The sequence below is a fragment of the Ambystoma mexicanum genome, chromosome 7q, assembly GCF_040938575.1.
Source record: "Ambystoma mexicanum isolate Mex_15411 chromosome 7q, UKY_AmexF1_1, whole genome shotgun sequence".
Classification (NCBI taxonomy): domain Eukaryota; kingdom Metazoa; phylum Chordata; class Amphibia; order Caudata; family Ambystomatidae; genus Ambystoma; species Ambystoma mexicanum.
Genome location: NC_090941.1, coordinates 555,839,407 through 555,853,876, shown reverse-complemented (window position 1 = coordinate 555,853,876; position 14,470 = coordinate 555,839,407). Strand labels below are relative to the sequence as shown.

General features: G+C 46.5%; 1 protein-coding gene across 1 annotated transcript in view; it reads right to left on the bottom strand.

Moving 5' to 3' along the window:
* Positions 1–14,470, bottom strand: part of VWA8 (von Willebrand factor A domain containing 8) — a 3,012,337-nt gene that overhangs the window by 1,688,514 nt on the left and 1,309,353 nt on the right. Inside the window, exon 20 of the mRNA XM_069639376.1 lies at positions 13,221–13,292. Coding sequence (XP_069495477.1) covers positions 13,221–13,292 — 72 coding nt within the window. The remainder of the gene's footprint in view (positions 1–13,220; positions 13,293–14,470) is intronic.

Here is a 14,470-nt window from a genome sequence, read left to right as displayed (position 1 = left end):
CACCCCATACAAGTGACAGTCAGTAGAGCTGCAAAGGTGAATTATGTGGACCAGCTGAGCTTCTGTAGGAGTGCATCAGATGCTTCAAGAACCAATGAGGGCTATAAGAAACAGGCTCAGTGTTTTGATCGTCTGAACGTAGTTTGGGAACTTGGATGAGTACTCCCAAATTAAATTAGAAAGCATGCAGAGAGGAGGCTAACTCAATCAATTTGTATCAATCTGTTAGCACTGCCAAGAATATTCTGACATACATATTATTAGATCCCATCTTCTGTGTAATTTGACCACCCGCAATGTTTAAGCAAGAGTTGGAAGAGCTTTGTAGTCCTCATGCTGATGACACCAGGCCAACTAAAGGGTCCAAACTCAATACATTTTAAAACCATGATTTGACCCAAAGAACAGGTGAAAAAACAGCCCTAGTAAAGTTGCACATGACCACATGCACCTAGAATCATCACACCAACAAGAATACCCTGCTACTAGAAGTTACTTGAAACATATGCTTTGTGAGTTAAAGCAAGCAATCCAAAATCAGGCAGAGAATATCTCTACATTGATGGCAGACCTGGAAAAACAAGTACTGACCGGCAAAAAAGCACTTCAATGAAATAAACTACCTTGTTCAATAAGGCCCAGGAGCAGACGGGGCCAAATGAAAGGTTAGATTCACTTTAAATGCAGTTGCAGGCTAATCTCAAGAAGCAGGAAGACACAGAAAACTGCGTTCTTAGTGTGTAAACTGTGGCGGGTCGGAAGAAGGAGTCCAACACATTGCAGATATTTCTATATTCTTTTAATGAATTTATAAAGAAAAGGCTTATCTCTCCCTATCGCTACAGGGATTTCCCTAACTAACTAAAGAAACTAAAGGGGCTTGTCTGTCGTCAGGAAGTTCAAAGTAAATGTCCTCAGCCCAAACCTAACTCTAACTAATCATACCACTAATATGAACAAAAGAAGGCCAAAAGAATGTCTTTCACCTTCTTGTCGTTTCCCTTTTATCCCATACTCGTGCAGCTTTCTCTCAGGGTTTATCTTGATATGAAATTATATGGTATTTATAAGGCGCCTATACACAAGTGTTTCAAGGCGCGACGAGGCAAGGGAGGGGGACAAAGGGAAGATAGAGACAACGATCTTAATAGGCCAAGTGACATTGAGATTGCGCAAGGGCAGAGGAGAGGGGTAGGGAAAAGTGTGAGAGGAAAAGGGAGGGGGCAGTGCAGTACATGGGATCAAACAATAACAAGAATGGGTGGCAAGTGCAAGGGTAAGTGCAGACAGCAGGTGTCCCAAGTGCAGGTAGGGGGACTGTAGGGTTACAGATACAGACCCAAGTGCAAGGTTTGCTGCAGGGCAGTGCAGGTGTGCAACTGCGCGGGAAGGGTACCTGGGGCTGAGATCAGAGGGTAGCCAGGTAACTAGTGCAGTTTCAGCCAGGAATTCAGCAGGGGAGAGGAAGCGAGAAGGCAGAAGCAAAGAGGAAAGTCCTAAGGTGCTTCTGGAACCGAAGATGCTTCTCCTCAAGTTTCAGAAAGGCAGGAAGGCTGTTTCAGAGGGAATCCCGAGCCGAAGAAAGAGATCTACCATCAACTCGTTGCTTAGAGAAGCGGCTGACCCTGAGGGAGTTGGAGATGGAGGAGGGAAGAGCTCGAGTAGGAAGGTATTTACAAAGAGAGAGTTGGAGGTATTCAGGCCCAGGCCCCAGAAGGCCTTGAGGGCAATGCAGAGGGTCTTAATCCTCAAAGCCACTGGTAGCCAGTGCACAGATTTTAGTGGTGGATAGATATGATCCCTGAGTCTTGCAGTCCTGTTCTGGATGAGTTGCAGAGGGCAGAGAGTAGAAGCAGGCAGATTTAGAAAGAGTGTGTTGCAGTAGTCCAGCCTAGAGAGAACCAGAGGTCTGGAGACAGTGAGCTTCTGGGGAAGGAGAGGAAAGTACGAATAAGAATACCTCTGAGGAGGTGCAGTTGGTAGTGTGACTTCTTAGAGACATCAGAGATGTGAAGAGAAAAGGAGAGTGTGGAGTCGAAGATGACCCTGAGGTTCTTAGCCTCACAGGTGGGAGCAGGAAGAGGGGCAGTGGAGGCCGGACAGAGAGTGACAGGAAAGGAGGGTGTAGGTGTGCCGATGTGGAGAATCTCGATCTTACTGGCATTAAGGCAGAGATTGTTGGTGGCACACCACTCCTGGATAGCAGACAGACAGAGATGAGAGGAGGAGAAGAGGTGGCAGAAGCGAGCCTGAAAACAAGCTGAGTGTCATCTGCATAGCACTGAAAGTTGGGGCGAGAGCAGCAATCCAGTGGGCAAGAGGTGCCAGGTATTGGTTGAATAGCCGGGGAGAGAAGTTAGACCCCTGGGGAACATCACAGGTAGAGAGTGAGATAGTGGAGAGGAAGGACCCAAGTTGGACCTGAGAGGGTTGATCGGAGAGGAAAGTGGTCAGCCAGGCCAGGGCCTGATCAGGTAATCATGGAGCCGATCGAGCAGGATGGCATGGTTGACCATGTCAAGGCAGAAGAGAAATCTAGTAAGATGAGGACAAAGGGGAGAGTCGTTGGTCCAAATGTATCTACAATGCACAAATGTGTCTCTTTTGAAATAGATTTCTTATATTTAAGTCCTCTGACAACTTCTTGTGGTTTTATCCAGGAGCTCTTGTAGCTCCTTGCAACTGTTCTTGGCTTCTGGTTTCCCAACAAGGTTATACTTAGAGCAGTTCACCTTGAGATATTCTCTCACTCTCTTCCCTTTTATTGTATGTCTCCTTTTATTTTATGTCTCTCACGTTCATGATATACAAACTTTTGGAGATCTGTTATGTCTATCTGAATTAGGGATCCCCCTCTCCTAGGGTTTCTCTTGGGGATTCTTTTTCTGGTTATTTGGTTCACTTTGCAGTCTTAATTCACTACACTTGTTACACTTTACTATGAAGTGTGCTCCTCATTCTTCAACAATTATTTTTGCTGCCCCTTCCCCCCTTTCCTGGGTATTCATTTCCATTTCTCTCAGTTTCAAATTCAACCTTATTCGTCGTGTTCTTTACTCACTCATCATATGGCCAGTGATGTTGAGTCACTGTTCGAATGTCGCCCTCATGGCTTTCACAAGTTCCTCTCTTTGTAACACAATGTCCCGGCAGCCTCCCGCTTCTCACATTCAACCCGGTACCTTTGTTTGTAAAGGGTGACCTTGCGGGGCTCAGCACTCGCTTCGGTAAGTTGATTTGCTTTCTTTGCTTCCAGGTCTCGGGCTTCGCATTCGTCCCACTCTCTGCGTCTCTGCAGGATGCTGTGGTCGGTGGACGCTGGCCAGCGGGAGCTTTCAGTGCTTCGTGCTGCTCTGCACTGGTCTCTGCATTGTTATACAGGCGTCTGGCCCACTATGGTACTGCCGTGGTCATGGCACCACTTAAGATGGTTCTTCTCACCCCATCCTCCTAACGGTTTCGCTGTTGTCATCCTGGTCGGGCATCCGACTTCTCAGACTTGCATTCTCCAACCTTCGAATTGCCTCGGGACCGTAGCTTCTCTCAGTTCTGCCTCTCCAAGGTGTAATTATGTGAGGGGCCTTACCCTGTGCACCAAACTCCCTCTTCCTCTGTGATTCACTCATCCCACTAACATACGAATATCTCCTTAAAGAGATATTCCCTTTTACTGCAGATGGCGTATTTGATTCAACATTGCCTGAGGAGGACCCAGTATTCCTTATAGAAGGCAGTTCCATATATGCAGATAAGGGGGTTGGCCAAGGGAGTTCCTTGTGGAAATATAGAGTTTTGGTCCCCTAAAGGGGAGCCACTCCCAGTGATATCCCACTTGCCCATACCCCTGGGGAGGGTTTTGCAGAGTGCGCTTACCTCCCTAGTCTCAAAGGGGGTGACTCCTTCTTGTGGAGAAGGGAGGAATACCCTTTATTCATAGGAAAATCCATGGGGGAGGTCTTTGCTTCCCCCGTATATCACATCCAGGCCCAGCATTCATTAGCTAGGGCTGTCACAGTGATACATACCACTGAAGGTTCTCAGGGTCAGGAACAGGACTTCATCCCAGTTCATAAAAAGCAAAGAACTGGGGACTCTGGACAATAATAGGATTAGCACCCATCCACTGCTCCAGATGGTAGGCAAAGACATGTGCTTTGTCCAAAAAAAGAAGAAAAAGAAGCAAGTGCCATTTAGTAATTGTCAGTATTGGAGCAACAATACACTTTATTTGATATCAATTTCTGCTCATTGGGCTACGTTTGTAACCAAGACTTGTAATTCAATATATGTTTGCCTTAATTATAAATGATCAGTTGACAGATGTTTTGCACTGCAGCTAAGTGCTTTCGCAAGATAATATGTTTCAAAAGAATCACATTTGTCATTTAACCGGTAGAGCTGGGGTTGCTGGCCACAAGTGGCTTTCAAAATGGAAGTAGAGTAAAACAAGCCCGCAGATACAACTTGAATCAGGTGTCTGCTAATCGCTTATAATTATGCAGAAATTATGTAGCAAGTGTAATTTATCACAAGTAAGACTCGGACACAAGGGCATTATGCTATAAACTTTTATTAAAGTGAAAAGAAGGTTGGAGAAATACCTACCTCGCCCTATCACTGTGAGGGTTTTCCCTGCCTCAACTAACTTTATCGGAAATACTAACCGGACCCGTACATTGTAAACCTATATAATGTGAAAAAGGATATAGTCATTCAACTGGTTAAAGATGGTTCTTTCCACAGTTCCAACAGAAAGTTCCAAAAGGGTGCACAAAACAACAAATAATCAAAGCTCCACAATCCTCAGGAAGGGGCTCCCTTCCCCCAGTTTCTCAGTTTCTGTATAGCTCACAAACACAGTTCTTTTCCTCAGTATTATCCAGTTCTCCAATCCAAGGTGTATTGCTCCCTTCCCCAGGATTTCACAGACTCAAGAGATTTCCTGTTGCGCCTTGGTTACACAATTTACTCAAGTTTCTTGTCCAGGGGTATGTCTCCCTTCACCTAGAGTTTCCACAATTTTAAGAGGTCACTCTTCCTCTTCCAATTTTCACAGTATGTTCACATTGCCTGGTGTACTCTCCTGCCAGGCGTTCACAACTTTCACCTTTCTCTTATGCCTGGTATACTCTCCTGACAAGGCTTCCTTGTATAGGTGCGCCAAAGGGGTATTTGTCTTCCTTTGTGCTTTTACACTTCTCCCATGCCTGGTATACTCCCCTCCTCTGCCAGGCCTTTCAGAGTTTTCACTTTTGATTTGGGTGCGGGTCCCTGTGGCCTTTGTTTTCCTCGCCGGTAAGCAATGTCTCACTGCTGGCATCCTGTCTGCTTTTCGGCATTCGCTTCGCCGTGGCCTCTTTCTCGCAGCCTCTCCAGCTGCAGGCCCCTGGGCATACCTTCTCCCAAGTTTATCATGACACTGCTGACAGCCAATAACCTGTTCCATTCTCCGGCTGTCTTCTGCTTCATTTGCCGACCAGCGTCGGGCAAAGTGGATCTGCTTCCCCTCAATCTCCATCTTCATTGCAGTGTCAGGCTTTTAAATGTTCCGGCACCTGTCAGAGACTCCCAACCGCTAGATCATGCCTCTAGTTCAGTGCTCTGCATTGCACCCACACTTTTCCTCGGCTCAGTCTTTCCATAAGGAGAATGGGAAAAAGCCTTATACTCAGTACAAAGGGGGTGGTGGACCGGTTCTATGTCGCAATATGCAATACAGGATGGGGGTTTAACACAGTAAGTGTCATAGACTGAGTGGAAAGGGCGTTACCAGGTTCCTGCCAATGCGTCTCCTTCCCTCCCATGAGGGTTGTCTCCACCCATGTAGTCCTCCCTCAGGCACCTACCCCCAGGGTCGGGATCAGGTAGCGACTGCCCTTCCCTGGCCACATGTGAAGAGAGCTCCCCCGTATGTATGAATCGAGTGATGCCGTCACTGGATTCACCACACAATTTAAAAGTCAAAGTTACAAAAGTACCCTAATTGCACAAATGGATATTCAATAAAGTTTCCTATCTACTAATTACCAAAAGAATATGATTGCTCCAGTGCTTCAATCCAGTGTGGACACAACCTCAAATGTTCAACAAGTCACCATTTTCTAGACATTAAACTAATTAATCAATGAGGGATAGGCTTCACTGAGGTCACTGTGGGCTGGCAATGTCTAGTCCAGAAGAACAAGATACTTACCCCTGGTAACGTTCTTTCGACTGGATGTTCCTCCCACGTATTCCTTATCTTTGATATTTCCTATATCCAGCTCATTGCCTTGGAATTTATTTTTCCCCCAGTACAGGGTGCTGCACGTCGATGCCTGTCGAGTCAATGTTCCTCAGAGGCCTCTGTGCCGATGCTGACGTCATCACAGGTATAAGTAGCACGCTCAGCGTCCGTTGCTCAGTTCTGTTTTGAAGCAAAGCAGTGTCTTCAGTTAGACCGTTACTACCCTTGAGGAAGCACAAACTGTAACAACAAGGGAAGTTTTACTGTGGGGTAGGATGGAGGGGCTATAAGGAATACGTGGGAGTAACATCCAGTCGAAAGAATGTTACCAGGGGTAAGTAACTTGTTCTTCGAAAGGATTGTGTCCTCCCACGTATTCCTTATCTTTGATACACTCCCTAGGCAGTAATATGATCAGGAGGAGGGAGTAAAATTAGAGTAATTAAGTATGCACAGAGTGCAGTACTGCTTTTGCAAATTTAGATTCTTGGCTGGTGGAGGAATCCAGACTAAAGTATTTTGTAAAGGTGTGTGCAGACGACCATGTGGCAGCCGCATAAATGTCCTGTATTGGAACTCCTCTTTGAAGAGCTGATGAAGCTGCAATACCACTGGTTTAATGGGCCAATTTGTAACATTCTGCAATTGTTAAAATAATCCACCTAGAGATGGTTTGTTTGGTGATGGCTAGGCCCAACGTAACCCACAAATAATTGGTCAGTTTGTCTAAGCTTAGCATGTCTGCTAATGTAAAAGCTCAAGGCACGCCTTGGATCGAGTCTGTGTAGCCTTTCTTCCTCTTTCCCCGGATGTGGCGGAGGGTAAAATGAAGGCAAGGTTATCCTCTGAGTGATGTGGAATTCAGATACCAACTTGGGAAGGAAGTTAGGTTTCACCCTTAATACTACTCTGCCCTTGTGAAAGACAGTGTGAGGAGGCTTTCAAGATAAAGCCTGCAACTCACTCACCCTTCGGGCAGATGTTATTGTCACTAAAAAAACTTATGAGGGTAAGAAGTCTTAATGGAGACGAATTAAGAGGCTCAAAGGGAGTACCCATTGAAACGTTTAAGACCAAATTTAAATCCCATAGTTGGACTTGAAAAGGAGTTGGGGGTAAACATTAGTTAACCCCTTCAATAATTGTATTACCAGAGGTATCTTTAAGTAGGAGACTTCCTCAGCAGTACGCTTGAAAATTGAAAGTGCTGCTAGGTAACCTTTGATCATACCAATCTGGAGTCCCAGATTTGCTAAATGCAACAGGAATGAGAACACCATTGGTGTACTGCATGAAAAAGGGTCAACATTTTTATCTCTACAACAGCTGCAGAACTTATTCCAATGGCAGCGGTATAAGGATTTGGTTGCTGGACTTCTGGCCGAAAGCAATACCCCCATTACGTCATCCGGGAGGTCCCAATCTTTGTATCTCAGCCTCTCAGAAACAATGTGTGAAGGCTGAGAGTCCTGATATCCGGATGGAGAACCAGACCTTCCTATTGCGAGAGAAGATCCTCTCTTTGTAGAAGATGGACATCTCTAGAATGTGCAGGTACCACGTTCTCCTGGCCCAATCTGGGGCAATTAGGATCATGGTTTTCCTGAATCTCCTTATTATGTGAGGAATGACGAGGGCTGGAGGAAATGTGTAGAGGAGTAGAAACTCCCAGTCCATCACGAACGCGTCCCTTATACCTCCTTTCGGGGGAATTCCCCTGGAGCAGTACAGTTCGCACTTCCTGTTGGCATTGGTCACAAACAGATCCACTTGAGGGCGAATATCTCTTGAAGGACTTCCTGAGTTAGTTCCCACTCGTGGGAGACAGTACTCTGCCTGCTCAGACCATCCGCCATCGTGTTCTTCTCTCCGGCTAGATGCACTGCCGATTCCTTCTTGTATTGGCCAAAACCAGAGCTGCATTGCCTCTCTGCACAGTGGTAGTGACCCTACGCCTCCTCTCTTGCTGAGGTAGTACATGGCCACTGTGTTGTCCGTCATTATCAGGACATTCTTTCCCCGTACAGATGGCAGAAAGGCCTTCAGCGCGAGTCTGATTGACCTCAGCTCTAATAGGTTGATATGTAGTTTGGACTCCGATGTAGACCAACGACCGCTGATGGTCAAATCGTTGTTATGAGCTCCCCAGCCAATGAGTGAGGCGTCCGTCACTACTGTTCTCTCTGGCTATGGTTGCCAAAAAGGATCTCCTTTCAAGATGTTTTCACGACAGGCTCACCACTGAATGTCCAGTGTGACTCTGTCTGGGATTTGTAGGAGATCAGACATCCTTCCAGAGAACTGTGACCATTGGGTCCTGAGAGCCCATTGGAGAGATCTCATTCTCAGGTGAGCCTCTGGCATCAGAAAAATGCAGGATGCCATGAGGCCAAGCAACCTCAGAAAATCGAAGGCTGGAAGATGTTGGGCATTTTGGAATTTTGACACTATTTGTAGAATGTCTTGAGCCCTCACCTCTGGTGGCGAAGCTTTTCCCAGGGATGTATCCAGGACTGGTCTGATAAATTGGAGTATTTGTGATGTTATCATGTGGTACTTCTTGAAGTTGAGGGAGAAGCCCAGTCAGTGAAGGGAGTGGCACACGTAACTTAGATGATCTAGAGCTTGTTCCAGGGAATTTGCCCTGATCAACCAATCGTCTAGGTTGGGGTAGACGTGAATCCCCCCTCTCCTGAGGCTGGCTGCCACAACCACCAATAACGTGGTGAAATCCCTGAGGAGGAAGTTAGCCCAAATGGCAGAACCAGAAACTGATAGTGCAAGTTGCCAATGGCCAACCTCAGGTACTTTCTGTGCTTGTGATGGAGAGGCACATGTAAGTAAGCATCCTGTAGGTCCAATGATACCAACCAATCCAGAAGCTGGAGGGCATGAAAGATCTGAGAAAGGGTTACCATCTTGAACTTGTCCTTCCTGAGGAACTTGTTCAAGTCTCTTAAGTCCACGATGGGTCTCAATCCTCCGTCCTTTTTCGGAGTTAGAAAATACGGGGAGTACCAACCCTTGTTCCACTCCGCAACAGCTACCGATTCTATAGCACCTTTCTGTAGCAGGGTTAAAATCTCCTGCATATGGGGCAAATCCAGAATCTTCAAAGAGTTGTCTCCCAGTGGATGGCTTTGAGGTGTGTGTAGGAAAGGCAGACAGTAACCGTGGGCAATTGTTTCCAATACCAAAGCATCTGAAGTAATAGCCTGCCATTCTGTCAGATGTTGAGCTAATCTGCCTCCTAATGTTGTCTTGTGATGTAAGACCTCAGAGAGGTTTTGGGGCGGCTGACGCAGATGCTGAGGGTAAAGTAGCACCTGCTGTTGCGGTCTTAGTACCTCTATCCCGTCCACCACGGGGAGTCGTCTCCGGCCTCTTTGATCTGACTGTCCTCTGCCCTTTCCGAATGCGGAATACTAGCGAAAGGACCTACCCCTCCAGGGCGCACCTGTGGGGCGGTATGGAGTTTGCCTTATCGCAGCTCCAAGGGATTTGGCTGCCGCCTTGGAAGTTTGCAGCTTCTCCAAACTCTTATCAGCTTTACTCCCAAATAGATGTGTGCCGTCAAAGGTCATGTTGAAAAGTATGGACTGTACGTCTGGGGCAAATCCTGACTTCCGCAACCACGCGAATCTGCAGATTACTGTACTAGCCGCCATGTCTCTGCTGATGCTGTCAACAGAGTCGAGACCGGTCTGGAGGAATTTGCATATAGCGTCCTTTCCATCCTCGATGAGGTTTAAGAAACCGTCCCTTTCCGCCCCTCTGGGATATGGTCAGCCGCCATCGAAACACAATCCTAAAGGGTGTGGGTAAACCTTCCCAGCGTGCATGTGGCATTAGCAGACTTTAACGCCATGCTGCCGGCTGAGAAAAGCTTCTTGGCCATGGCATCATACTTCTTGTCATCACGATATTGCGGGATTGTGGGATATGCATTTTGCTTTCCAGAAGAAGTTGCAGGATGTACTACCAGGCTTTCTGGTGTTGGGTGATTTGAAAGATATAGAGGATCCGAAGCTGATGCTCTATATTTAGCTGTCAATCTTTTGTTAACTGCAGGTATAACCTCCGGTGTTTCCCAGTTGGAAGATACCCTATTATGTAAAGCTTTGTGAAATGGGACAGTAGGGTCTTCCTGTGGTCCTTTGTCCAGTATATCTGTTAAGTCATCCTGCTCGAAAAAACAGGTGTGGGTCTAGACCACCCCATGTACTCCATCACTCTAGTCATATGCATTCTATAATTTCTCTCAGCATGATCTCCTGGATCAGGTCTACCAAATTCAACTTCCGGAGAAGTGTCAATTCCACTTGCTTCATGCAGGGAGTTCTGTAGATGTTTAATTCTAGACTCTTCTGACACCAGTTCTCCTGGAACAGAAGGTGCCCCATACTCAAGACCTAAAGGTCTTTCCTCTTCAGATGATTCTGCATCCTTATAGATTGAGGAGAGGGTTTTGAAATAATCTGAACAAGGTTGTGGTGTCAAATTTTTTTCAAATGTAGAAGAAGGCGCTATAGATGTCATTATTGGGGCAGAAATTGGCGATGATGACGTCAACGGCTTTCGATGAAACCGTCAACGGCTTCGATGTCATCAAAGGAACATCAAAGTTATCGTCTTGTACGTTGTCAGGGAGGTCGACACGCGAGGCGTCAATTACTTCTCCTTCGATGAGGGCGCTGATGATGCACTCTTCTGCTTTGCCGTATGAGTCGATAGTGACAACTTCTTGTGTGTCACAGAGGCTTTGGGCCTCATTACGACTCAGGCGTTAAGGGTTAACGCCGTCGTTAACCCTTAACGCCTGATTCCAATTTTAACAGCTGCTTTTAGCAGGCGTTAAAATCCATGGCGCTAAACCGCCTTGGTGCTAATTACGGCACCGTAATTTACGATGCCGTAATTAGCGCCTTCCCCACTCCCATTATGCCCTATGGGGCAAAAAATGGGAATGGGGAAGGGTAAATGGGAAAAGGGGATTTACCGCCCCACTCACCTTGGAATGGGGCGGTAAATCCGCCATCCACCATGGTGTAAACATAGTTTACACCATGGTGGTAAAGTTGGTGTACTTACCGCCTGGGTCGTAATGACCCCATTTGTCTCGACTCAAGGGTTTTGCACACTCTCGAGGAGTTTCCCCAGCCGAGGTCGAGGACTCACGGCTTCTGTGTATTGCAGGTGTTTCTCCTGAGGTATCGCCGCTAGGTGTCTTCGAGGGAGGCAAGGTTGCGTTCTCGAACACCTTTAACATACTTTTACGGAATTCCTCCCTCTGTGCCGGGTACTGTGTTTCATGGGATAAATGACCCCCTCTGGTGAACTGGAGGATGAGGTGGACGGCGACCTATGGCGCCTTCTCTTGCCATTTTTTTTCGAAGACGAAGAATGATGTGATCCACTTCGAGAACGTGATCAGGAGTGTTTCTTATGATGAGGAGACGAAGGCCTCGACTCGTCGGAAGTGCGTTTGGACGGGTTAATGGATTTTTGAGGCTTACCTCTCTCCAATTTCACTCTGCGCTCCCTCAAGGCCTTGGCAGTCATTGACATGCACTCGTCGCATTTGGAACATGGATGCTCTGCCCCAAGGCACCACAGACAGACCCTGTGTGGATTTGTCATGGACATCTTAGCCCCCCAGTCATGACTTTTTTTTAAACCGAACCAAGGCATAGACAGTGCCAATGAGGAGGCCATCTCATCGAAGTTTAGCAGACATTTTTACAGGAAAACCGAAGAAATGCGATGTTTCACGGAACCCAGCCTTGCATTACCGAAGCTGAAAAGCGCGGAAAAATGAAATTGAGCAACAGACGCTGCGTGTGCTACTTATACCTGTGATGACGTCGACATCGGCACCGAGGCCTTCAAGGGACATTGACTTGACAGGCATCGATGCGCAGCGCCCTCTACTGAGGGAAAAGATTTTTTCAGAGGCCGCAAGCTGGATATAGGAAATATCAGAGATAAGGAATACGTGGGAGGACACAATCCATTTGAAATGCCCTTTCTCAAACCCATCACCGTTTCCAATTCCATTTCATGGTACTGGTCAGAATTGATGTGAAATTACTGGCAGTGTGCATGTACGCTGAACTTTAAAATAACACTGCAGTGAGTAAGCGTGCACAGGAAAACATGTTACATGTTCACATTCAACACATTCTCAACCTCACATTGTCATCCACACCTGACATGACTGTTTTATCACACAGAGCTCCTTCTCCCTATAGCTCCACCATTTCACAACCAGCGCTTAAAATGCCAAAGCCACATTCCAACACTGATATGTCTAAGATTTGCATGATCTGCTCTTGATGTTCTTCTTCTAGAATGTAGCCCAAGCGATCACTCCTGTAAACAAGCATGATGGCTGCCTCGCTGAATGATGAGCCAAAAGTGGACTAAGAAGGCAGACTTAGACATCAACATGAATCACACCATACTGACTATGGGGTCATTATAGGTTTGGCAATGCTGTAAAAGTGCTGGTAAATCTGTTACCGGCACTTTTACCACACCACCAAACCACGTTTGCCGGCGCTGGTCACTGATTCCTCCCCAGCCAAGAGCAGGAGGTAAAGTAGGCCCCCACCAGCAATAAAATGCAGGTATTACCGGCACCAGTATCAATGGTGCTGGTAAGATCTGCAATCCCCTCCATGGAGTCTGGTAATTTACTGCCCTTTCCACTGCCTGTTTATTACCCGGTAATACCGGGATATCCAACTGCAGAACTGGGAGGTAGGTTTACCGGCATCACCCCTGAATTACTGGCAAACCTATAATGACCCCATATATCTTATAAAGCTGTGTACATCACGTCCAACGCAGGTTAACAGTTAGCTTCAGAATCTGTATGGTGAATGCTACAATTAAAAAAGCTAGGTTAATGTTGTGTACTGTTAAGTGAATGTAATAGAACATCGAATGATCAAGTACTTCATATCATGAAATGCTTAGCTACATTACTCACTTGATTGCCAACGAGAAGAAGGTGTTCCCCCAGTAGGAAGTCTTTGAGCATGTCCTCCATCACCATTATGTGCTGCAACAGAATCAAAACACACCTTTAGTTCAAGCATGGCCGTTCCCTTTAAATTGTACATGAAAACGGGTGCAGGTGCATTGCATCAAACATAGCCACAAACAGATTTTGCCAGCCACACTGCTGAGTTTTAGACCTCAAAACTGGATGTTGAGAGTCTGAAACAAATTGCGCAAGGGGTCGGGAGGGGGACGGCTGGTTGGTGCCGAGTTTGGGCAGGGGGAGAAAGTGTGTGTGCCACAAAATGTTCCTTCTTCCCGAGTGTTCCTAGCCATGTTATAAATCCCCATACTTTGCTGAGAATAGCCTTTGAGCCCCATATCCCATCCTCCCAGTATCCAAGCTAATATCTCATTCTGGATAGGCCAACTTTGCAGTGCCCTTATGCTGGGTTACAGTATGTGTCTGGTATTCTATGTTATGCCGCGATTTGTGCTATCTGGTTGTGTAATGCTGCTCTTGTTATGGCATACACTGCTTTAAAATGTTATGAATTCTTACATCTGGTATACTATGCCATTTGTGAGGGTGTGGAAGGAGGAGACTGACACAAAGGAGGTATGCTTTGGGAAAATACTTTTATTGTATACGAAAAGAAAGAAAACAACCTATCTAACCCTAACTCTAAGAGAGGCTTCCCTGCCTCAAATAAAACTAAGAAATTGGCAGAATGTCTCTAACTAAAAAGACCACCGTCCTGCATCAAAATCCTGCTTCTAACCCTCACACTTATAACAAAACTAAAATAGATTAGTCTATTCAAGGTCTGGAAGAATTACTCTCTTCTTCCGGACAATACGGTTTGCAAAGTAGGGGAATGTCTCCCTTCGCAAGGCCATTCCCAGGCTTCTCTTGACAGTTTATTGTGGTCGGGGGAATCTCTCCCTTCCTTGTGCTCGCTCAGGCCTTTCTTGGTGAGTCAATGTGGTGGGGGAAATGTCTCTCTTCCCCGGGCCTTTCTCAGGCTCCTTTTGGCAATTTACTGTAGTTGGGGGAAATGGATCCCTTCCCCAGGCCTTTCTCAGGCTTCTCTGGGCAGTTTATTGTGGTTGCAGGGAATGTCTCCCTTTCCTGGGCCTTTCTCAGGCTTTTCTTGGTAAGTCAATGTGGTTGGGGGTGGTGGGGGGGAATGTCCTTCTTAGGCTTCTCATATGCGGGTTCCAGACGCCTTTGTTCAG